The sequence below is a fragment of the Sphaeramia orbicularis genome, chromosome 10 (assembly GCF_902148855.1).
Source record: "Sphaeramia orbicularis chromosome 10, fSphaOr1.1, whole genome shotgun sequence".
Taxonomy (NCBI): domain Eukaryota; kingdom Metazoa; phylum Chordata; class Actinopteri; order Kurtiformes; family Apogonidae; genus Sphaeramia; species Sphaeramia orbicularis.
Window position 1 is genome coordinate 3,843,384 of NC_043966.1, and position 27,500 is coordinate 3,870,883.

The window sequence follows — 27,500 nt, forward strand, 5'->3', positions numbered from 1 at the left end:
GAAAATTAGTTTTAATCCACCTTAAACACTTCATGGAGTGTTTATTATGATCTCACGAACACCTTTAATCACAATTTAGACATATTTGAAATCATGTCCGAAAAAGTCATTTTCGGAAGTCATACTATATAGTCTTACGAAAAACTCATTTTTGGACCATGTTAGTTACGTCTTGAAAAAATTTTTGATCAACCTGAAACACTTCAGGGAGTGTTTATTATGATCTCAGGAACACCTTTAATCACAATTTAGACATATTTGAAATCATGTCCGAAAAAGTCACTTTTGGAAGTCATACTATAGTCTTACGAAAAACTCATTTTTGGACCATGTAAGTCACCTCCTGAAAATTTTTTATAATCAACCTGAAACACTTCATGGAGTGTTTATTATGAACTCAGGAAGATCCTAAATCAAAATATAGACATGTTTGAAATCATGTCCGAAAAGGTCATTTTCGGAAGTCATACTATATTACGAAAAACTCATTTTTGGACCATGTTAGTCACCTCTTGAAGAAATTTTTAATCAACCTGAAACACTTCAGGGAGTGCTTATTACGATCTCAGGAACACCTTTAATCACAATTTAGACATATTTGAAATCATGTCCGAAAAAGTCATTTTCGGAAGTCATACTACAGACTTACGAAAAACTCATTTTTGGACCATGTTAGTCACCTCATGAAAATTAGTTTTAATCCACCTTAAACACTTAATGGAGTGTTTATTATGATCTCAGGAACATCTTTAATCACAATTTAGACATATTTGAAATCATGTCCGAAAAAGTCATTTTCGGAAGTCATACTATAGTCTTACGAAAAACTCATTTTTGGACCATGTTAGTCACCTCCTGAAAATTTTTTTTAATCAACCTGAAACACTTCATGGAGTGTTTATTATGATCTCAGGAACATCCTAAATCACATTTTAGACATATTTGAAATCATGTCCGAAAAAGTCATTTTCGGAAGTCATACTATAGACTTACGAAAAACTCATTTTTGGACCATGTTAGTCACCTCATGAAAATTAGTTTTAATCCACCTTAAACACTTAATAGAGTGTTTATTATGATCTCAGGAACATCTTTAATCACAATTTAGACATATTTGAAATCATGTCCGAAAAAGTCATTTTCGGAAGTCATACTATAGACTTACGAAAAACTCATTTTTGGACCATGTTAGTCACCTCATGAAAATTAGTTTTAATCCACCTTAAACACTTCATGGAGTGTTTATTATGATCTCAGGAACATCTTTAATCACAATTTAGACATGTTTGAAATCATGTCCGAAAAAGTCATTTTCGGAAGTCATACTATAGTCTTACGAAAAATTCATTTTTGGACCATGTTAGTCACCTCCTGAAAAGTGTTTTAAATCAACCTGAAAAACCTCAGGGAGTGTTTATTATGATATCAGGAAGATCCTAAATCAAAATATAGACATGTTTGAAATCATGTCCGAAAAGGTCATTTTCGGAAGTCATACTATAGACTTACGAAAAACTCATTTTTGGACCATGTTCGTCACCTCTTGAAAGAATTTTTAATCAACCTGAAACACTTCAGGGAGTGTTTATTACGATCTCAGGAACACCTTTAATCACAATTTAGACATATTTGAAATCATGTCCGAAAAAGTCATTTTCGGAAGTCATACAATCGTCTTACGAAAAATTCATTTTTAAACGATGTTAATCACCCCCTGAAAATTTTTTTTAATCAACCTAAAACACTTCATGGAGTGTTTATTATAATCTCAGGAACATCCTAGATCACATTTTAGACATATTTGAAATCATGTCCGAAAAAGTCATTTTCGGAAGTCATACTATACTTACGAAAAACTCATTTTTGGACCATGTTAGTCACCTCATGACAATTAGTTTTAATCCACCTTAAACACTTCATGGAGTGTTTATTATGATCTCAGGAACATCTTTAATCACAATTTAGACATATTTGAAATCATGTCCGAAAAAGTCATTCTCGGAAGTCATACTATAGTCTTACGAAAAACTCCTTTTTGGACCATGTAAGTCACCTCCTGAAAAGTGTTTTAAATCAACCTGAAAAACCTTAGGGAGTGTTTATTAGGATCTCAGGAAGATCCTAAATCAAATATAGACATGTTTGAAATCATGTCCGAAAAGGTCATTTTCGGAAGTCATACTATAGTCTTACGAAAAACTCATTTTTGGACCATGTTAGTCACCTCCTGAAAATTTTTTTTAATCAACCTGAAACACTTCATGGAGTGTTTATTATGATCTCAGGAACATCCTAAATCACATTTTAGACATATTTGAAATCATGTCCGAAAAAGTCATTTTCGGAAGTCATACTATAGACTTACGAAAAACTCATTTTTGGACCATGTTAGTCACCTCATCAAAATCAGTTTTAATCCACCTTAAACACTTAATGGAGTGTTTATTATGATCTCAGGAAACTCTTTAATCACAATTTAGACATATTTGAAATCATGTCCGAAAAAGTCATTTTCGGAAGTCATACTATAGACTTACGAAAAACTCATTTTTGGACCATGTTAGTTACGTCTTGAAAAAATTTTTGATTAACCTGAAACACTTCAGGGAGTGTTTATTACGATGTCAGGAACATCTTTAATCACAATTTAGACATATTTGAAATCATGTCCAAAAAGGTCATTTTCGGAAGTCATACTATAGACTTACGAAAAACTCATTTTTGGACCATGTTAGTCACCTCATGAAAATTAGTTTTAATCCACCTTAAACACTTCATGGAGTGTTTATTATGATCTCAGGAACATCTTTAATCACAATTTAGACATATTTGAAATCATGTCCGAAAAAGTCATTTTCGGAAGTCATACTATAGACTTACGAAAAACTCATTTTTGGACCATGTTAGTTACGTCTTGAAAAAATTTTTGATTAACCTGAAACACTTCATGGAGTGTTTATTATGATCTCAGGAACATCTTTAATCACAATTTAGACATATTTGAAATCATGTCCAAAAAGGTCATTTTCGGAAGTCATACTGTAGACTTACGAAAAATTCATTTTTGGACCATGTTAGTCACCTCCTGAAAAGTGTTTTAAATAAACCTGAAAAACCTCAGGGAGTGTTCATTATGATCTCAGGAAGATCCTAAATCAAAATATAGACATGTTTGAAATCATGTCCGAAAAGGTCATTTTCGGAAGTAATACTATAGACTTACGAAAAACTCATTTTTGGACCATGTATGTCACCTCATGAAAAAAATTTTAATCAACCTGAAACACTTCAGGGAGTGTTTATTATGATCTCAGGAACATCTTTAATCACAATTTAGACATATTTGAAATCGTGTCCGAAAAAGTCATTTTCGGAAGTCATACTATAGTCTTACGAAAAACTCATTTTTGGACCATGTAAGTCACCTCCTGAAAATTTTTTATAATGAACCTGAAACACTTCATGGAGTGTTTATTATGATCTCAGGAACACCTTTAATCACAATTTAGACATATTTGAAATCATGTCCGAAAAAGTCATTTTCGGAAGTCATACTATTGTCTTACGAAAAACTCCTTTTTGGACCATGTAAGTCAGGTCTTGAAAAAATTTTTGATCAACCTGAAACACTTCAGGGAGTGTTTATTACGATGTCAGGAACATCTTTAATTACAATTTAGACATACTTGAAATCATGTCCAAAAAGGTCATTTTCGGAAGTCATACTATAGTCTTACGAAAAATTCATTTTTGGACCATGTTAGTCACCTCCTGAAAAGTGTTTTAAATCAACCTGAAAAACCTCAGGGAGTGTTTATTATGATCTCAGGAAGATCCTAAATCAAAATATAGACATGTTTGAAATCATGTCCGAAAAGGTCATTTTCGGAAGTCATACTATAGACTTACGAAAAATTCATTTTTAAACGATGTTAATCACCTCCTGAAAATTTTTTTTAATCAACCTGAAACACTTCATGGAGTGTTTATTATAATCTCAGGAACATCCTAAATCACATTTTAGACATATTTGAAATCATTTCCGAAAAAGTCATTTTCGGAAGTCATACTATAGACTTACGAAAAACTCATTTTTGGACCATGTTAGTCACCTCATGAAAATTAGTTTTAATCCACCTTAAACACTTCATGGAGTGTTTATTATGATCTCAGGAACATCTTTAATCACAATTTAGACATGTTTGAAATCATGTCCGAAAAGGTCATTTTCGGAAGTCATACTATAGACTTACGAAAAACTCATTTTTGGACCATGTTCGTCACCTCTTGAAGAAATTTTTAATCAACCTGAAACACTTCAGGGAGTGTTTATTATGATCTCAGGAAGATCCTAAATCAAAATATAGACATGTTTGAAATCATGTCCGAAAAAGTCATTTTCGGAAGTCATACTATAGACTTACGAAAAACTCATTTTTGGACCATGTTAGTCACCTCATGAAAATTAGTTTTAATCCACCTTAAACACTTCATGGAGTGTTTATTATGATCTCAGGAACATCTTTCATCACAATTTAGACATATTTGAAATCATGTCCGAAAAAGTCATTTTCGGAAGTCATACTATAGACTTACGAAAAATTCATTTTTGGACCATGTTAGTTACGTCTTGAAAAAATTTTTGATCAACCTGAAACACTTCAGGGAGTGTTTATTACGATGTCAGGAACATCTTTAATCATGATTTAGACATATTTGAAATCATGTCCAAAAAGGTCATTTTCGGAAGTCATACTATAGACTTACGAAAAATTCATTTTTGGACCATGTTAGTCACCTCCTGAAAAGTGTTTTAAATCAACCTGAAAAACCTCAGGGAGTGTTCATTATGATCTCAGGAAGATCCTAAATCAAAATATAGACATGTTTGAAATCATGTCCGAAAAGGTCATTTTCGGAAGTAATACTATAGACTTACGAAAAACTCATTTTTGGACCATGTATGTCACCTCATGAAAAAAATTTTAATCAACCTGAAACACTTCAGGGAGTGTTTATTATGATCTCAGGAACATCTTTAATCACAATTTAGACATGTTTGAAATCATGTCCGAAAAGGTCATTTCGGAAGTAATACTATAGACTTACGAAAAACTCATTTTTGGACCATGTAAGTCACCTCCTGAAAATTTTTTATAATCAACCTGAAACACTTCATGGAGTGTTTATTATAAACTCAGGAACATCTTTAATCACAATTTAGACATATTTGAAATCATGTCCAAAAAATCATTTTCGGAAGTCATACTATAGTCTTACGAAAAACTCATTTTTGGACCATGTTAGTCACCTCCTGAAAATTAGTTTTAATCCACCTTAAACACTTCATGGAGTGTTCATTATGATCTCAGGAAGATCCTAAATCAAAATATAGACATGTTTGAAATCATGTCTGAAAAGGTCATTTTCGGAAGTAATACTATAGACTTACGAAAAACTCATTTTTGGACCATGTAAGTCACCTCATGAAAAAAATTTTAATCAACCTGAAACACTTCAGGGAGTGTTTATTATGATCTCAGGAACATCTTTAATCACAATTTAGACATATTTGAAATCATGTCCGAAAAAGTCATTTTCGGAAGTCATACTATAGTCTTACAAAAAACTCATTTTTGGACCATGTAAGTCACCTCCTGAAAAGTTTTTATAATCAACCTGAAACACTTCATGGAGTGTTTATTATGAACTCAGGAACATCTTTAATCACAATTTAGACATATTTGAAATCATGTCCAAAAAATCATTTTCGGAAGTCATACTATAGTCTTACGAAAAACTCCTTTTTGGACCATGTTAGTCACCTCATGAAAATTAGTTTTAATCCACCTTAAACACTTCATGGAGTGTTTATTATGATCTCAGGAACACCTTTAATCACAATTTAGACATATTTGAAATCATGTCCGAAAAAGTCATTTTCGGAAGTCATACTATAGTCTTACGAAAAACTCATTTTTGGACCATGTTAGTCACCTCCTGAAAAATGTTTTAAATCAACCTGAAAAACCTCAGGGAGTGTTTATTATGATCTCAGGAACATCCTAAATCAAAATATAGACATGTTTGAAATCATGTCCGAAAAGGTCATTTTCGGAAGTCATACTATAGTCTTACGAAAAACTCATTTTTGGACCATGTTAGTGACCTCCTGAAAATTTTTTTTAATCAACCTGAAACACTTCATGGAGTGTTTATTATGATCTCAGGAACATCTTTAATCACAATTTAGACATATTTGAAATCATGTCCGAAAAAATCATTTTCGGAAGTCATACTATAGACTTACGAAAAACTCATTTTTGGACCATGTTCGTCACCTCTTGAAGAAATTTTTAATCAACCTGAAACATTTCAGGGAGTGTTTATTACGATCTCAGGAACACCTTTAATCACAATTTAGACATGTTTGAAATCATGTCCGAAAAAGTCATTTTCGGAAGTCATACTATAGTCTTACGAAAAACTCATTTTTGGACCATGTTAGTCACCTCATGAAAATTAGTTTTAATCCACCTTAAACACTTCATGGAGTGTTTATTATGATCTCAGGAACATCTTTCATCACAATTTAGACATATTTGAAATCATGTCCGAAAAAGTCATTTTCGGAAGTCATACTATAGTCTTACGAAAAACTCATTTTTGGACCATGTTAGTTACGTCTTGAAAAAATTTTTGATCAACGTGAAACACTTCAGGGAGTGTTTATTACGATGTCAGGAACATCTTTAATCACGATTTAGACATATTTGAAATCATGTCTGAAAAAGTCATTTTCGGAAGTCATACAATCGTCTTACGAAAAATTCATTTTTAAACGATGTTAATCACCTCCTGAAAATTTTTTTTAATCAACCTGAAACACTTCATGGAGTGTTTATTATGATCTCAGGAACATCCTAAATCACATTTTAGACATATTTGAAATCATGTCCGAAAAAGTCATTTTCGGAAGTCATACTATAGTCTTACGAAAAACTCATTTTTGGATCATGTTAGTTACGTCTTGAAAAAATTTTTGATCAACCTGAAACACTTCAGGGAGTGTTTATTACGATCTCAGGAACACCTTTAATCACAATTTAGACATATTTGAAATCATGTCTGAAAAAGTCATTTTCGGAAGTCATACAATCGTCTTACGAAAAATTCATTTTTAAACGATGTTAATCACCTCCTGAAATTTTTTTTTAATCAACCTGAAACACTTCATGGAGTGTTTATTATAATCTCAGGAACATCCTAAATCACATTTTAGACATATTTGAAATCATTTCCGAAAAAGTCATTTTCGGAAGTCATACTATAGACTTACGAAAAACTCATTTTTGGACCATGTTAGTCACCTCATGAAAATTAGTTTTAATCCACCTTAAACACTTCATGGAGTGTTTATTATGATCTCAGGAACATCTTTAATCACAATTTAGACATATTTGAAATCATGTCCGAAAAAGTCATTTTCGGAAGTCATACTATAGTCTTATGAAAAACTCATTTTTGGACCATGTTAGTCACCTCCTGAAAAGTGTTTTAAATCAACCTGAAAAACCTCAGGGAGTGTTTATTACGATCTCAGGATTATCCTAAATCAAAATATAGACATGTTTTAAATCATGTCTGAAAAGGTCATTTTCGAAAGTAATACTATAGACTTACGAAAAACTCATTTTTGGACCATGTAAGTCACCTCATGAAAAAAATTTTAATCAACCTGAAACACTTCATGGAGTGTTTATTATGATCTCAGGAACATCTTTAATCACAATTTAGACATACTTGAAATCATGTCCGAAAAAGTCATTTTCGGAAGTCATACTATAGTCTTACGAAAAACTCATTTTTGGACCATGTTAGTCACCTCATGAAAATTAGTTTTAATCCACCTTAAACACTTCATGGAGTGTTCATTATGATCTCAGGAACATCTTTAATTACAATTTAGACATACTTGAAATCATGTCCGAAAAAGTCATTTTCGGAAGTCATACTATAGTCTTACGAAAAACTCATTTTTGGACCATGTAAGTCACGTCCTGAAAATATTTTATAATCAACCTGAAACACTTCATTGAGTGTTTATTATGATCTCACGAACACCTTTAATCACAATTTAGACATATTTGAAATCATGTCCGAAAAAGTCATTTTCGGAAGTCATACTATATAGTCTTACGAAAAACTCATTTTTGGACCATGTTAGTCACCTCATGAAAATTAGTTTTAATCCACCTTAAACACTTCATGGAGTGTTTATTATGATCTCAGGAACATCCTAAATAACATTTTAGACATATTTGAAATCATGTCCGAAAAAGTCATTTTCGGAAGTCATACTATAGACTTACGAAAAACTCATTTTTGGACCATGTTAGTCACCTCATGAAAATTAGTTTTAATCCACCTTAAACACTTCATGGAGTGTTTATTATGATCTCAGGAACACCTTTAATCACAATTTAGACATATTTGAAATCATGTCCGAAAAAGTCATTTTCGGAAGTCATACTATAGTCTTACGAAAAATTCATTTTTGGACCATGTTAGTCACCTCATGAAATTAGTTTTAATCCACCTTAAACACTTCATGGAGTGTTTATTATGATCTCACGAACACCTTTAATCACAATTTAGACATATTTGAAATCATGTCCGAAAAAGTCATTTTCGGAAGTCATACTATATAGTCTTACGAAAAACTCATTTTTGGACCATGTTAGTTACGTCTTGAAAAAATTTTTGATCAACCTGAAACACTTCAGGGAGTGTTTATTATGATCTCAGGAACACCTTTAATCACAATTTAGACATATTTGAAATCATGTCCGAAAAAGTCACTTTTGGAAGTCATACTATAGTCTTACGAAAAACTCATTTTTGGACCATGTAAGTCACCTCCTGAAAATTTTTTATAATCAACCTGAAACACTTCATGGAGTGTTTATTATGAACTCAGGAAGATCCTAAATCAAAATATAGACATGTTTGAAATCATGTCCGAAAAGGTCATTTTCGGAAGTCATACTATATTACGAAAAACTCATTTTGGACCATGTTAGTCACCTCTTGAAGAAATTTTTAATCAACCTGAAACACTTCAGGGAGTGCTTATTACGATCTCAGGAACACCTTTAATCACAATTTAGACATATTTGAAATCATGTCCGAAAAAGTCATTTTCGGAAGTCATACTACAGACTTACGAAAAACTCATTTTTGGACCATGTTAGTCACCTCATGAAAATTAGTTTTAATCCACCTTAAACACTTAATGGAGTGTTTATTATGATCTCAGGAACATCTTTAATCACAATTTAGACATATTTGAAATCATGTCCGAAAAAGTCATTTTCGGAAGTCATACTATAGTCTTACGAAAAACTCATTTTTGGACCATGTTAGTCACCTCCTGAAAATTTTTTTTAATCAACCTGAAACACTTCATGGAGTGTTTATTATGATCTCAGGAACATCCTAAATCACATTTTAGACATATTTGAAATCATGTCCGAAAAAGTCATTTTCGGAAGTCATACTATAGACTTACGAAAAACTCATTTTTGGACCATGTTAGTCACCTCATGAAAATTAGTTTTAATCCACCTTAAACACTTAATAGAGTGTTTATTATGATCTCAGGAACATCTTTAATCACAATTTAGACATATTTGAAATCATGTCCGAAAAAGTCATTTTCGGAAGTCATACTATAGACTTACGAAAAACTCATTTTTGGACCATGTTAGTCACCTCATGAAAATTAGTTTTAATCCACCTTAAACACTTCATGGAGTGTTTATTATGATCTCAGGAACATCTTTAATCACAATTTAGACATGTTTGAAATCATGTCCGAAAAAGTCATTTTCGGAAGTCATACTATAGTCTTACGAAAAATTCATTTTTGGACCATGTTAGTCACCTCCTGAAAAGTGTTTTAAATCAACCTGAAAAACCTCAGGGAGTGTTTATTATGATATCAGGAAGATCCTAAATCAAAATATAGACATGTTTGAAATCATGTCCGAAAAGGTCATTTTCGGAAGTCATACTATAGACTTACGAAAAACTCATTTTTGGACCATGTTCGTCACCTCTTGAAAGAATTTTTAATCAACCTGAAACACTTCAGGGAGTGTTTATTACGATCTCAGGAACACCTTTAATCACAATTTAGACATATTTGAAATCATGTCCGAAAAAGTCATTTTCGGAAGTCATACAATCGTCTTACGAAAAATTCATTTTTAAACGATGTTAATCACCCCCTGAAAATTTTTTTTAATCAACCTGAAACACTTCATGGAGTGTTTATTATAATCTCAGGAACATCCTAGATCACATTTTAGACATATTTGAAATCATGTCCGAAAAAGTCATTTTCGGAAGTCATACTATACTTACGAAAAACTCATTTTTGGACCATGTTAGTCACCTCATGACAATTAGTTTTAATCCACCTTAAACACTTCATGGAGTGTTTATTATGATCTCAGGAACATCTTTAATCACAATTTAGACATATTTGAAATCATGTCCGAAAAAGTCATTCTCGGAAGTCATACTATAGTCTTACGAAAAACTCCTTTTTGGACCATGTAAGTCACCTCCTGAAAAGTGTTTTAAATCAACCTGAAAAACCTTAGGGAGTGTTTATTAGGATCTCAGGAAGATCCTAAATCAAAATATAGACATGTTTGAAATCATGTCCGAAAAGGTCATTTTCGGAAGTCATACTATAGTCTTACGAAAAACTCATTTTTGGACCATGTTAGTCACCTCCTGAAAATTTTTTTTAATCAACCTGAAACACTTCATGGAGTGTTTATTATGATCTCAGGAACATCCTAAATCACATTTTAGACATATTTGAAATCATGTCCGAAAAAGTCATTTTCGGAAGTCATACTATAGACTTACGAAAAACTCATTTTTGGACCATGTTAGTCACCTCATCAAAATCAGTTTTAATCCACCTTAAACACTTAATGGAGTGTTTATTATGATCTCAGGAACATCTTTAATCACAATTTAGACATATTTGAAATCATGTCCGAAAAAGTCATTTTCGGAAGTCATACTATAGACTTACGAAAAACTCATTTTTGGACCATGTTAGTTACGTCTTGAAAAAATTTTTGATTAACCTGAAACACTTCAGGGAGTGTTTATTACGATGTCAGGAACATCTTTAATCACAATTTAGACATATTTGAAATCATGTCCAAAAAGGTCATTTTCGGAAGTCATACTATAGACTTACGAAAAACTCATTTTTGGACCATGTTAGTCACCTCATGAAAATTAGTTTTAATCCACCTTAAACACTTCATGGAGTGTTTATTATGATCTCAGGAACATCTTTAATCACAATTTAGACATGTTTGAAATCATGTCCGAAAAGGTCATTTTCGGAAGTCATACTATAGACTTACGAAAAACTCATTTTTGGACCATGTTCGTCACCTCTTGAAGAAATTTTTAATCAACCTGAAACACTTCAGGGAGTGTTTATTATGATCTCAGGAAGATCCTAAATCAAAATATAGACATGTTTGAAATCATGTCCGAAAAAGTCATTTTCGGAAGTCATACTATAGACTTACGAAAAACTCATTTTTGGACCATGTTAGTCACCTCATGAAAATTAGTTTTAATCCACCTTAAACACTTCATGGAGTGTTTATTATGATCTCAGGAACATCTTTCATCACAATTTAGACATATTTGAAATCATGTCCGAAAAAGTCATTTTCGGAAGTCATACTATAGACTTACGAAAAATTCATTTTTGGACCATGTTAGTTACGTCTTGAAAAAATTTTTGATCAACCTGAAACACTTCAGGGAGTGTTTATTACGATGTCAGGAACATCTTTAATCATGATTTAGACATATTTGAAATCATGTCCAAAAAGGTCATTTTCGGAAGTCATACTATAGACTTACGAAAAATTCATTTTTGGACCATGTTAGTCACCTCCTGAAAAGTGTTTTAAATCAACCTGAAAAACCTCAGGGAGTGTTCATTATGATCTCAGGAAGATCCTAAATCAAAATATAGACATGTTTGAAATCATGTCCGAAAAGGTCATTTTCGGAAGTAATACTATAGACTTACGAAAAACTCATTTTTGGACCATGTAAGTCACCTCATGAAAAAAATTTTAATCAACCTGAAACACTTCATGGAGTGTTTATTATGATCTCAGGAACATCTTTAATCACAATTTAGACATGTTTGAAATCATGTCCGAAAAGGTCATTTTCGGAAGTAATACTATAGACTTACGAAAAACTCATTTTTGGACCATGTAAGTCACCTCCTGAAAATTTTTTATAATCAACCTGAAACACTTCATGGAGTGTTTATTATAAACTCAGGAACATCTTTAATCACAATTTAGACATATTTGAAATCATGTCCAAAAAATCATTTTCGGAAGTCATACTATAGTCTTACGAAAAACTCATTTTTGGACCATGTTAGTCACCTCCTGAAAATTAGTTTTAATCCACCTTAAACACTTCATGGAGTGTTCATTATGATCTCAGGAAGATCCTAAATCAAAATATAGACATGTTTGAAATCATGTCTGAAAAGGTCATTTTCGGAAGTAATACTATAGACTTACGAAAAACTCATTTTTGGACCATGTAAGTCACCTCATGAAAAAAATTTTAATCAACCTGAAACACTTCAGGGAGTGTTTATTATGATCTCAGGAACATCTTTAATCACAATTTAGACATATTTGAAATCATGTCCGAAAAAGTCATTTTCGGAAGTCATACTATAGTCTTACAAAAAACTCATTTTTGGACCATGTAAGTCACCTCCTGAAAAGTTTTTATAATCAACCTGAAACACTTCATGGAGTGTTTATTATGAACTCAGGAACATCTTTAATCACAATTTAGACATATTTGAAATCATGTCCAAAAAATCATTTTCGGAAGTCATACTATAGTCTTACGAAAAACTCATTTTTGGACCATGTTAGTCACCTCCTGAAAAATGTTTTAAATCAACCTGAAAAACCTCAGGGAGTGTTTATTATGATCTCAGGAACATCCTAAATCAAAATTTGGACATGTTTGAAATCATGTCCGAAAAGGTCATTTTCGGAAGTCATGCTATAGTCTTACGAAAAACTCATTTTTGGACCATGTTAGTGACCTCCTGAAAATTTTTTTTAATCAACCTGAAACACTTCATGGAGTGTTTATTATGATCTCAGGAACATCTTTAATCACAATTTAGACATATTTGAAATCATGTCCGAAAAAATCATTTTCGGAAGTCATACTATAGTGTTACGAAAAACTCATTTTTGGACCATGTAAGTCAGGTCTTGAAAAAATTTTTGATCAACCTGAAACACTTCAGGGAGTGTTTATTACGATGTCAGGAACATCTTTAATTACAATTTAGACATACTTGAAATCATGTCCAAAAAGGTCATTTTCGGAAGTCATACTATAGTCTTACGAAAAATTCATTTTTGGACCATGTTAGTCACCTCCTGAAAAGTGTTTTAAATCAACCTGAAAAACCTCAGGGAGTGTTTATTATGATCTCAGGAAGATCCTAAATCAAAATATAGACATGTTTGAAATCATGTCCGAAAAGGTCATTTTCGGAAGTCATACTATAGACTTACGAAAAACTCATTTTTGGACCATGTTCGTCACCTCTTGAAGAAATTTTTAATCAACCTGAAACATTTCAGGGAGTGTTTATTACGATCTCAGGAACACCTTTAATCACAATTTAGACATGTTTGAAATCATGTCCGAAAAAGTCATTTTCGGAAGTCATACTATAGTCTTACGAAAAACTCATTTTTGGACCATGTTAGTCACCTCATGAAAATTAGTTTTAATCCACCTTAAACACTTCATGGAGTGTTTATTATGATCTCAGGAACATCTTTCATCACAATTTAGACATATTTGAAATCATGTCCGAAAAAGTCATTTTCGGAAGTCATACTATAGTCTTACGAAAAACTCATTTTTGGACCATGTTAGTTACGTCTTGAAAAAATTTTTGATCAACGTGAAACACTTCAGGGAGTGTTTATTACGATGTCAGGAACATCTTTAATCATGATTTAGACATATTTGAAATCATGTCTGAAAAAGTCATTTTCGGAAGTCATACAATCGTCTTACGAAAAATTCATTTTTAAACGATGTTAATCACCTCCTGAAAATTTTTTTTAATCAACCTGAAACACTTCATGGAGTGTTTATTATGATCTCAGGAACATCCTAAATCACATTTTAGACATATTTGAAATCATGTCCGAAAAAGTCATTTTCGGAAGTCATACTATAGTCTTACGAAAAACTCATTTTTGGATCATGTTAGTTACGTCTTGAAAAAATTTTTGATCAACCTGAAACACTTCAGGGAGTGTTTATTACGATCTCAGGAACACCTTTAATCACAATTTAGACATATTTGAAATCATGTCTGAAAAAGTCATTTTCGGAAGTCATACAATCGTCTTACGAAAAATTCATTTTTAAACGATGTTAATCACCTCCTGAAATTTTTTTTTAATCAACCTGAAACACTTCATGGAGTGTTTATTATAATCTCAGGAACATCCTAAATCACATTTTAGACATATTTGAAATCATTTCCGAAAAAGTCATTTTCGGAAGTCATACTATAGACTTACGAAAAACTCATTTTTGGACCATGTTAGTCACCTCATGAAAATTAGTTTTAATCCACCTTAAACACTTCATGGAGTGTTTATTATGATCTCAGGAACATCTTTAATCACAATTTAGACATATTTGAAATCATGTCCGAAAAAGTCATTTTCGGAAGTCATACTATAGTCTTATGAAAAACTCATTTTTGGACCATGTTAGTCACCTCCTGAAAAGTGTTTTAAATCAACCTGAAAAACCTCAGGGAGTGTTTATTACGATCTCAGGATTATCCTAAATCAAAATATAGACATGTTTTAAATCATGTCTGAAAAGGTCATTTTCGAAAGTAATACTATAGACTTACGAAAAACTCATTTTTGGACCATGTAAGTCACCTCATGAAAAAAATTTTAATCAACCTGAAACACTTCATGGAGTGTTTATTATGATCTCAGGAACATCTTTAATCACAATTTAGACATACTTGAAATCATGTCCGAAAAAGTCATTTTCGGAAGTCATACTATAGTCTTACGAAAAACTCATTTTTGGACCATGTTAGTCACCTCATGAAAATTAGTTTTAATCCACCTTAAACACTTCATGGAGTGTTCATTATGATCTCAGGAACATCTTTAATTACAATTTAGACATACTTGAAATCATGTCCGAAAAAGTCATTTTCGGAAGTCATACTATAGTCTTACGAAAAACTCATTTTTGGACCATGTAAGTCACGTCCTGAAAATATTTTATAATCAACCTGAAACACTTCATTGAGTGTTTATTATGAACTCAGGAACATCTTTAATCACAATTTAGACATATTTGAAATCATGTCCGAAAAAGTCATTTTCGGAAGTCATACAATCGTCTTACGAAAAATTCATTTTTAAACGATGTTAATCACCTCCTGAAAATTTTTTTTAATCAACCTGAAACACTTCATGGAGTGTTTATTATGATCTCAGGAACATCCTAAATCACATTTTAGACATATTTGAAATCATGTCCGAAAAAGTCATTTTCGGAAGTCATACTATAGTCTTACGAAAAACTCATTTTGGATCATGTTAGTTACGTCTTGAAAAAATTTTTGATCAACCTGAAACACTTCAGGGAGTGTTTATTACGATCTCAGGAACACCTTTAATCACAATTTAGACATATTTGAAATCATGTCTGAAAAAGTCATTTTCGGAAGTCATACAATCGTCTTACGAAAAATTCATTTTTAAACGATGTTAATCACCTCCTGAAAATTTTTTTTAATCAACCTGAAACACTTCATGGAGTGTTTATTATGATCTCAGGAACATCCTAAATCACATTTTAGACATATTTGAAATCATGTCCGAAAAAGTCATTTTCGGAAGTCATACTATAGTCTTACGAAAAACTCATTTTTGGATCATGTTAGTTACGTCTTGAAAAAATTTTTGATCAACCTGAAACACTTCAGGGAGTGTTTATTACGATCTCAGGAACACCTTTAATCACAATTTAGACATATTTGAAATCATGTCTGAAAAAGTCATTTTCGGAAGTCATACAATCGTCTTACGAAAAATTCATTTTTAAACGATGTTAATCACCTCCTGAAAATTTTTTTTAATCAACCTGAAACACTTCATGGAGTGTTTATTATGAACTCAGGAACATCTTTAATCACAGTTTAGACATATTTGAAATCATGTCCAAAAAATCATTTTCGGAAGTCATACTATAGACTTACGAAAAACTCATTTTTGGACCATGTAAGTCAGGTCTTGAAAAAATTTTTGATCAACCTGAAACACTTCAGGGAGTGTTTATTACGATGTCAGGAACATCTTTAATCACGATTTAGACATATTTGAAATCATGTCCAAAAAGGTCATTTTCGGAAGTCATACTATAGTCTTACGAAAAATTCATTTTTGGACCATGTTAGTCACCTCCTGAAAAGTGTTTTAAATCAACCTGAAAAACCTCAGGGTGTGTTTATTACGATCTCAGGAAGATCCTAAATCAAAATATAGACATGTTTGAAATCATGTCCGAAAAGGTCATTTTCGGAAGTAATACTATAGACTTACGAAAAACTCATTTTTGGACCATGTAAGTCACCTCCTGAAAAGTGTTTTAAATCAACCTGAAAAACCTCAGGGAGTGTTCATTATGATCTCAGGAACATCTTTAATCACAATTTAGACATATTTGAAATCATGTCCGAAAAAGTCATTTTCGGAAGTCATACTATAGTCTTACGAAAAACTCATTTTTGGACCATGTTAGTCACCTCATGAAAATTAGTTTTAATCCACCTTAAACACTTCATGGAGTGTTTATTATGATCTCAGGAACATCCTAAATCACATTTTAGACATATTTGAAATCATGTCCGAAAAAGTCATTTTCGGAAGTCATACTATAGACTTACGAAAAACTCATTTTTGGACCATGTTAGTCACCTCATGAAAATTAGTTTTAATCCACCTTAAACACTTCATGGAGTGTTTATTATGATCTCAGGAACATCTTTAATCACAATTTAGACATATTTGAAATCATGTCCGAAAAAGTCATTTTCGGAAGTCATACTATAGTCTTACGAAAAACTCATTTTTGGACCATGTTAGTTACGTCTTGAAAAATTTTTTGATCAACCTGAAACACTTCAGGGAGTGTTTATTACGATGTCAGGAACATCTTTAATCACGATTTAGACATATTTGAAATCATGTCCAAAAAGGTCATTTTCGGAAGTCATACTATAGTCTTACGAAAAATTCAGTTTTGGACCATGTTAGTCACCTCCTGAAAAGTGTTTTAAATCAACCTGAAAAACCTCAGGGCGTGTTTATTACGATCTCAGGAAGATCCTAAATCAAAATATAGACATGTTTGAAATCATGTCCGAAAAGGTCATTTTCGGAAGTAATACTATAGTCTTACGAAAAACTCATTTTTGGACCATGTTCGTCACCTCTTGAAGAAATTTTAATCAACCTGAAACACTTCAGGGAGTGTTTATTACGATCTCAGGAACACCTTTAATCACAATTTAGACATATTTGAAATCATGTCCGAAAAAGTCATTTTCGGAAGTCATACAATCGTCTTACGAAAAATTCATTTTTAAACGATGTTAATCACCTCCTGAAAATTTTTTTTAATCAACCTGAAACACTTCATGGAGTGTTTATTATAATCTCAGGAACATCCTAAATCACATTTTAGACATATTTGAAATCATTTCCGAAAAAGTCATTTTCGGAAGTCATACTATAGACTTACGAAAAACTCATTTTTGGACCATGTTAGTCACCTCCTGAAAAGTGTTTTAAATCAACCTGAAAAACCTCAGGGAGTGTTTATTACGATCTCAGGAACATCTTTAATCACAATTTAGACATATTTGAAATCATGTCCGAAAAAGTCATTCTCGGAAGTCATACTATAGTCTTACGAAAAACTCATTTTTGGATCATGTTAGTCACGTCTTGAAAAAATTTTTGATCAACCTGAAACACTTCAGGGAGTGTTTATTACGATGTCAGGAACATCTTTAATCACAATTTAGACATATTTGAAATCATGTCCGAAAAGGTCATTTTCGTAAGTCATACTATAGACTTACGAAAAACTCATTTTTGGACCATGTTAGTCACCTCATGAAAATTAGTTTTAATCCACCTTAAACACTTCATGGAGTGTTTATTATGATCTCAGGAACATCTTTAATCACAATTTAGACATATTTGAAATCATGTCCGAAAAAGTCTTTCTCGGAAGTAATACTATAGTCTTACGAAAAACTCATTTTTGGACCATGTTCGTCACCTCTTGAAGAAATTTTTAATCAACCTGAAACACTTCAGGGAGTGTTTATTACGATCTCAGGAACACCTTTAATCACAATTTAGACATATTTGAAATCATGTCCGAAAAAGTCATTTTCGGAAGTCATACTATAGACTTACGAAAAACTCATTTTTGGACCATGTTAGTCACCTCCTGAAAAGTGTTTTAAATCAACCTGAAAAACCTCAGGGAGTGTTTATTATGATCTCAGGAACATCTTTAATCACAATTTAGACATGTTTAAAATCATGTCCAAAAAGGTCATTTTCGGAAGTCATACTATAGTCTTACGAAAAACTCATTTTTGGACCATGTTAGTCACCTCATGAAAAATTTTTTAATCAACCTGAAACACTTCAGGGAGTGTTCATTACGATCTCAGGAAGATCTTTAATCACAGTTTTGACATGTTTTGAAATCATGTACTTTTTTTTTCCCAACCTTCATTACGTTACGTTTACAAACAGGTCACATGTTGCTGTTATCCTTCATTTCATTGTTTATTTGTTTACTTTTTTCCTTAGACTCATGCGTTCACTGCATAACTTCAGTATATACAGAATTTTTTGTTTTTTTTAACATGCGCAGATGTTAAAAGATGAAATAAATCAGTCTGAAAATGAAGAAATAATCAGAACAAAACTCTGAATCTCAGATATAAAGGTAAGTTTTTGTGTCGTATCATCGTTTTATTTCACATTAAACTGTGACTCACAGACTGGATTTACTGTGTTTTATTTCATACTTCTGTCATTTTTGTCTTATGTCATATTTCACCCTGTTGTCACCCTGTTTTGTCTTTAACTAATGCTTAAAAACTACAAATTAACACTTGGTTTCTTCACCTTTCAGCCTTTAAACAGTAAATTAACACTGATTCCACCTCCATTCTGAGGTTATTTGTTTATTTTTGTCTTTTTTCTGTTGTTTTATCTCCTTTGCAGCTAAAAACAAATGTCTGAGGAGACATAATTGAATACAAATGGGTTTTTATTTCATCGTATTTAGCTCAAAGTCAATATTTCACAGAAAAATGTAGAGAAAAATCTCTGATTTGTCTGAAATAGTCAAAACTATTCATCATCTGGTTTTTCTGTGCAAATAAACGACAGAGAGAAGAAATTTACGGTTAATATTTTTTTAATAAATATGAATAATTATCAGGATAAATAATCATTTTTTCCAGTTTGGCTGTTATTTTTTTGTTCATATTGAAAGCTGAACAAACCACACTTTTATTTGTGTAATAATACTTGGATTTACTGACTTTTTAATAAGAAAATAATAGCTAATAAAGAAAATTTGCCAGTTGAATGAACACAGGGTCCAGATTTATTTATTGGTTGATTTATTTATTACTTTGAGTTCAATAAAGGGTCATTTCCAACATTATTCACATTTTCTGTTGTTATTATATGAAAATGGCCTTAAAATCCACTAGTTCAATCTGTAATAAATGTTTTACAGACATTATTTTTCAGCTCTTACATTATTTTACAGTTATTTTAGATGGCGCATGATGTTATTTTGATGCATTTGTCATTTTATTGGTGCTTTATGTCTCTTAAAATCTGTTTTATTCATTTTATTAATCACATATTGATCTAAATATCAGTGTTTTGTCGTTAATGTACATTTTGATGTTGATTAATTTATTATAAATATACAATAATAAACAATAATAAATGACAGTAAATTTCTTTCTATTGAGGATAAATAGTAATAATGTATTGATGCATTTCTGTGTTTGCAACTGTTTTTATTAATTAAAATAAAGGGGTTTTTTTGCAAATTATTTCATGAGTTTATTTCATTTATTAAAATCTCAATTACTTTGCATAATTACTTTTCCTAATTTACATATTTATGTTGATAATACTTTTATATTTTCACTTAAACAGTAGTTTTACTTCAGTGAATTTACTTTTATTTTCTGTTTTTGTTCCATTTTCTGTGTTTTTTTTTCTAACCGCTGCACATTCTTGCAGATTTATTACGTTTTGCGTGTATTTTCGGCCTCGTTTTGATTCTTTTCTACTTTCTACCTTTCTTTTTTAATCATCCATCAGTAGTTTTCCATCTGTCACACTATCATTACCGTCTATAAAACTGCTCTGGAAGCCCAAAGCCTCATTTGCGTGTGATTAATAACTGTTGATGTGATTCCCAGCTGACTGATGGATGTCTCTCCTGTTGTGAAATTAGCTCATAAATAATCGCAGGATGATTCACGTCATCTCACTGGCGTCAGGGCTCGTATCGTCGTGGCGACCAGATGACAAACACTGTCAATCACTCCTGAGAAAAGCATGTGAGAGGGCGGGGGGAGCGTCTCGTAGCTGACTAACCGTCGACTCACTTCCCCTCGGACCTGGAGCCGAGCCAGACGCCTTCGATAGGAAGATCAGAACAAAACGGAGACCAGAGACGCATCCGACGCTCAAAACCGGGAAAATCAGACCTGGTTTTAGCACAAAAACGACAGAAAATACAACCTAAAGCTAAAAGAAAATAGGAAATTAACTGTTTAAAACAGCTAAAAAAAAAAAAAAAAGATTAAAGTCAAAGCTCAGACCTGGTTTTAGCCCAAAGTTATGACCCTAAACAGAGTCTAATGTTGAAAACAAAGAACATGTAAAAAATATAACAATGCAGACGCCTTAAATGCACCAAAATAAAACTGGGTTTATCACAAACAGCCTAAAGAAAATGGTTTACTGCTCAAAATCAGTAAAATTAAACAGTTTAAATGACACCTCAGACTTAGTTTTAGCAAGAAAACGACTCAGAGCGATGCATTGAAGAGTAAAAACCAGGAAAATCAGACCTGGTTTAAGCACAAAAACAACAGAAAATACAACCTAAAGCTAAAAAAATAGGAAATTGGTTGTTTAAAAGCTGAAGAAGATTTAAGTATCAGCTCAAACCTACAAACCAGCAAAATCAGTCTTTAAGCAAATGTCAGACTTGGTTTTAGCACAAAAACTCAGGAAATTTTCAGTTTAGAAGAGCAGAAGAATATAGAAAATAGCAGCTCAGACCTGAGTTTAACACCAAAACAACAGGAAATACAACCTACAGCTAAAAACATATGAAATTAACGAGCTAAAAAAGATTAAAGCTGCAGCTCAGACCTGGTTTTAGCCCAAACTTGTTGCACAAAAGACAGTTTAATGCTGAAAACAAAGAAAATGTACCGAATTAAACAATGCGGAGGCCTTAAAAATACCAAAACAGCCTGATAAAAAATGGTCTAATGCTCAAAATGAGCAAAATTAGACCAGTTAAACAACTCCTCAGACCTGGTTTTAAAGTAAATCTTAAAACAAATGTCAGAACTGGTTTTAGCACAAAAACAACAGAAAATAGAATCTAAAGCTCAAAAAACTGGAAATCAGTTGTTAAAAGGAGCTGTATAAGGTTTAAGCTGGAGTTCAGACCTGGTTTTAGCCCAAAGTTATGACGCAAAACAGAGTTTAATGTTGAAAACAAAGAAGATGTATGACATTTAACAACGCAGACGCCTTAAATATATGAATATAAGATCATAAACAACCTAAAGAAAACAGTCTAATGCTCAAAATCAACAAAACTCAACTGTTTAAATGACACCTAAGACCTGGTTTTAGCACGAAAATGACGGAAAATAGAATCTAAAGCAAAAAAAAAAAAAAAAGGAAATTACCTGTTTAGATGAGCTAAAAAAGATTAAAGTATCAGCTCAGACCTGGTTTAACAACAGAAACAACAGAAAATGGAATCTAAAGTTTAAAAAAAAAGAAAAGGAAATGAACTGTTTAAAAGAGCTGCAGGAGACTTAAGTATCAGCTCAAACCTGCTTTTAGCCCAAACTTGTTGCACAAAAGACAGTTTAATGCTGAAAACAAAGAAAATGTACCGAATTAAACAATGCAGAGGCCTTAAAAATACCAAAACAGCCTGATAAAAAATGGTCTAAATTAACTGTTTACATGAACTAAAAAAGATTTCAGTATCAGCTCAAACCTGGTTTAAGCCCGAAAAATGAAAGATAACATAATCCAAAGCACAAAACATATGAAACTAGAAGCACTTGTAGAGCGCAGACCTCCGCCAAGGCAGACCAGTGCCCCCCCCACCCCCGATCATCACCGAAATGTAATCATTTGTTCCTTGTGCCAGTATCAACATTTCCTGAAACTTTCATCCAAATCCGTCCAGAACTTTTTGAGTTATGTTGCACACAAACAGACAAACAGACAAATCAATGCCGACAAAACCAGAACCTCCTTGGTGGAGGTAAAGAACTGTTTAAAAGGTGCTGAATAAGGTTTATGTACTAGTTCAGACCTGGTTTTAGCACAAAAACAACAGAAAATACAACCTAAAGCTAAAAAACGTAGGAAGTTAACTGTTTAGATGAGCTAAAAAGATTAAAGTATCAGTTCAGACCTGGTTTTAACACAAAGTTATGACGCAAAACAGAGTCTAATGTTGAAAACTAAGAAGATGTATGACATTTAACAACGCAGACGCCTTAAATATATGAATATAAGATCACAAACAACCTAAAGAAAACAGTCTAATGCTCAAAATCAACAAAATTCAACTGTTTAAATGACACCTAAGACCTGGTTTTAGCACAAAAACAACAGAAAATACAACCTAAAGCTAAAAAAATAAGAAATTAACTGTTTAGATGAGCTAAAAAAAAAAAAAAAAAGATTAAGGTCAAAGCTCGGACCTGGTTTAAGCACAAAAAACTGCAGAAATTTTAACCTAAAGCTCAAAAAAAAGAAAAATAACTTTTTAGATTAGCTAAAAAAGATTAAAGTCACAGCTCAGACCTGGTTTTAGCACAAAAATGACAGAAAATACAAACTAAAGCTTAAATACATATGAAATTAACTGTTTACATGAGTTAAAAGAATATTAAAGTCACAGCTCAGACCTGGTTTAAGCACAAAAAAAAAGACAGATAAAATAATCTAAAGCACAAACATGAACTGAACTGTTTGAAAGAGCTGCAGAAGATTTAGCAGGATCAGCTCAGACCTGGTTTTAGCCCAAAGTTAGGACGCAAAACAGAGTCTAATGTTGAAAACTAAGAAAAAGTATGAAATGAAAGAACGCAGACGCCTTAAATTTAACCGTCAGTGAGATTTTATCAGAAAACAGCGTCTAAAACCGAGGAGAACTAAATAACAGACACTAGTTTGAACCCAGACGAACGCTGAAAAAGAAGAAAACCTGTAAAATGTGTGGATTTATTTGAGCTGCAGATGTTTGAAGTGTTTTATCAGAAACACTTTAAAGAAACTAAAGTTAAAAACACAAAAAATTCAGCTGTTAAAATGAGTTTCAACCTCCTCAGACCTGGTTTAAACAAAAAACATCACAACAAAAACAGAGTTTAACGATAAAAAACTAAGAAAAAGCACCAAATTAAACTGTTTATGATTCAAATTCCAGTCCGACCTGGTTTTAGCGCAAACGACTCAAATCGAATTAAAGCTCAAAATGAAGAAAATACAGAGAATTCACCGCAAACACGAACAGAATCTAATGATAAAATGTAGAAAATATAGAATAAATAAACATTATTGATCAGAGGTAATCAAGTTCTGTCGCCATAGAAACGTCACTGATCTCTGTTAACGAGTGGATTCATTCATTCATTCATTCATTGATCGTCGTCTCAGGTGGATTTTGTTCAGATTTAATCAAATAAAACTCACTCTTTCATGGTTGGGAATTATTTCTACAGATTCATTAAAAACAGTAGTTTAGTTTTTTTTCTCTGATTTGTTCATAAAATTCTTATTAAATGAGTTATTGTTTGTGTGTATTAATGTGATTTTACTAAAAATTATTAACTTTTATAATGTTTTAATGATTAGATTTTGCAATAAATCGGACAAATAATTGAATAAAATATTTAAATATATATATATATATATGTTATTAATTCATTATATTTACGTTTGCTCTGAAATTATTGTTCAGTTGTGTTTAATTCTGTCAGTTTTTGTGTTTTGTTTTTAAATGATAATAAATGAGTATAAATTATTTTGTGTCTTTTTTCAACTGTTTGTTGTTTTTGGTGTCAAATATACAAGTTTATTATTATTATTATTATTATTATTATTATTATTATTATTATTTACTGATGCAGTGACTGTCTGAATGTGTGGTTTCATCTTTCAACGGTGCGTTCACTGACCTGCGTCTCTGTCAGACACAGTCCACTGGCCAGCTGCTTCCTCTCGGCTCCGACCACGTAGTGATTCTTCTCGAAGGCTCGTTCCAGACGCAGCAGCTGCGACGGAGAGAACGCTGTCCGGATGCGTTTGGGTTTTCTGGAAAACGGACCGTGGAGAAGCAGGTTCTCCGGACTGCTGTCGTCACCTGAACGCAACACGGACACAAAACGCAGGGATCGGTAAACAGTCACCTGAACACAACAAAGATCAGCAAATGAACACCTGAACGCAACACTTATCAATAAATGAACACCCGAACGCAACACTTACCAGTAAATGAACACCTGAACGCAACACTTATCAATAAATGAACACCTGAACGCAACACTTATTAATAAATGAACACCTGAACGCAACACTTATCAATAAATGATCACCTGAACGCAACACTTATCAATAAATGAACACCTGAACACAACAAAGATCAGCAAATGAACACCTGAACGCAACACTTATCAACAAATGAACACCTGAACACAACACTTATCAATAAATGAACACCTGAACGCAACAAAGATCAGTAAATGAACACCTGAACGCAACACTTAATAATAAATGAACACCTGAATGCAACACTTAATAATAAATGAACACCTGAACGCAACACTTATCAATAAATGAACACCTGAACACAACAAAGATCAGCAAATGAACACCTGAACGCAACACTTATCAATAAATGAACCCCTGAACGCAACACTTACCAGTAAATGAACACCTGAACGCAACACTTATCAGTAAATGAACACCTGAATGCAACACTTATCAACAAATGAACAACTGAATGCAACATGGATGGAAAACACAAAGATCAGTAAATGAACACCTGAACGCAACACTTATCAATAAATGATCATGATACGATAACCAGACCATGTGACCAGCGCAAAGGCTCATGGGAACTGTAGTTTTTTTTAAAGGATAAATGTTCTAAACCTTTGGATGAAACATTTTCTTTATACGTTGAAGTTCAAGAAAAATAAAAGCAGGATTTCATTCATTAGATCCTGGAAACTTAAATCTAATTTAAATATTTCCAATGTGTCTGACTTTCTACTTTAATGTTAATAAAATACAAAACAAGGCTTGAATATATTATTATTTATGAACTCTGATTAAAATAGTCCAGCATTTTATGGAAATATTTCTTTTTTTTTAGGGGTAAATAGTAAATATTTCATTAAAAATCACTCTGTAGTTTTTCACTAATAAACATCTGGAAACATTTAAGAAACTTCATACAAGTTTATTTTCATTTACATCATCATAAACTAACGTAGTTTGATTTGGTTTTATTTTATTTTTTGTTGTTTTTTTATAACATCCGTGTTTATTTGGACATTTTTAATTGCTCGTTACTTTCTAATTAAATCCATAAAATATAAATATTGATGAAAACACTATTGTTTTTCCATTTTTCAGCCTCGTGTCAGTTTCTCTTCCGTGGTCGAAGGCAGAGGCGGCGGTGTTGACAAAACCACACGTCTGTGACCTTTGACCTCGCTGTAAATCCGACGCCGCTGTTACATTTTCGCCAATTTGACGTTGAACAGAACTAAACCGTCACATTTGCACGTGAAGCTGCGTCCGTGGCGGCTGCAGACTTGTACTTTGCATATGAATGTCGCTGCTTTTTCTGAAGCTAACGTTGGATTCTTTCATTCGCCGACGCCTCCTCGACGCCTCCAAGCCGCCAACAAACCGACTTTTTTGCGTGGCGCGTGTCGGCGGCGGTGCCTCCTTTGAGCCCAAGTCGAGCTTCGATTTGTTTATGTAAAATATCTTCGTAAATTTACGTGCAATTTCAATAAATGGTGGGAAAAATAGAACAGATGTTACATGTGGCTTCGACAAACAAAGAGGAAACAACGACCGCTTTTGGCGGCTTTGTCTCCGTCACGTCACACGGATTTACTGTTCGCCTCAATGGCACGTCCAATAAACAAATCAGACTTTTTTCTAATGTCGAATCGTGTCGATGGTTTGAGACTCAAATCGTTTAACGTCAGAGTCTGAGACGCCACAAACCGACAGTGGGTCAAAAGAAGGACGCCATGAAAGACCGAAAACGGCAACGTTAAACCAGCAAACACTGGACATTATACACAAACACAGATACATACATATATATATATATATATATATATAGAATTACACTACAACATAGATATGCAATCTACTTATAAAATATAAAGGGCTATTACTTAAATTAATGAATATAATGAACATTTATCTGTTTACATGTAAGTCATTTCTCCTCTTCTGTTGATTTAGTAGTAGTATTATTATCATCATCATTATTATTATTAATATTATCATCATCATCATCATCATCATTATTATCATCATCATCATCATCATTATTATTATTATTATTATTATTATTATTAATATCTGGACTTTGTTCTGTTGTTTTCTAGTTTTTCTTTTCATTTTAAATGTGTGTGTTTTTATAATTTCCTTGATCAAACTGATGTTTAATGATAATAAAGTCTCTTAAACTTGAATACTGGACAGTTTGTGTTCATTTCACGTGTGCGTCTGCAGGTACTGAAACTGAAGAGTAAAGTCAGTTCAGGCTAAAAACCCCTTCATTTCCAGTGCAACCACTGCTTTAACTTTAAATACTTTTAATTTGTACCTTTAATTATCTGTGCCTTTAATAAGTGTTTTTTATGGATGTTAATTATCAGTGTAAAATCCATAAAAACATGG

At 32.4% G+C, this 27,500-nt stretch overlaps 1 protein-coding gene across 1 annotated transcript in view; it reads right to left on the minus strand.

The window, feature by feature from the left end:
• The window catches only part of LOC115427310 (homeobox protein EMX1-like), a 48,576-nt gene that overhangs the window by 8,435 nt on the left and 12,641 nt on the right, over positions 1–27,500 (minus strand). The window contains exon 2 of the mRNA XM_030145823.1: positions 24,746–24,930. Within this exon, the coding sequence (XP_030001683.1) occupies positions 24,746–24,930 (185 nt within the window). The remainder of the gene's footprint in view (positions 1–24,745; positions 24,931–27,500) is intronic.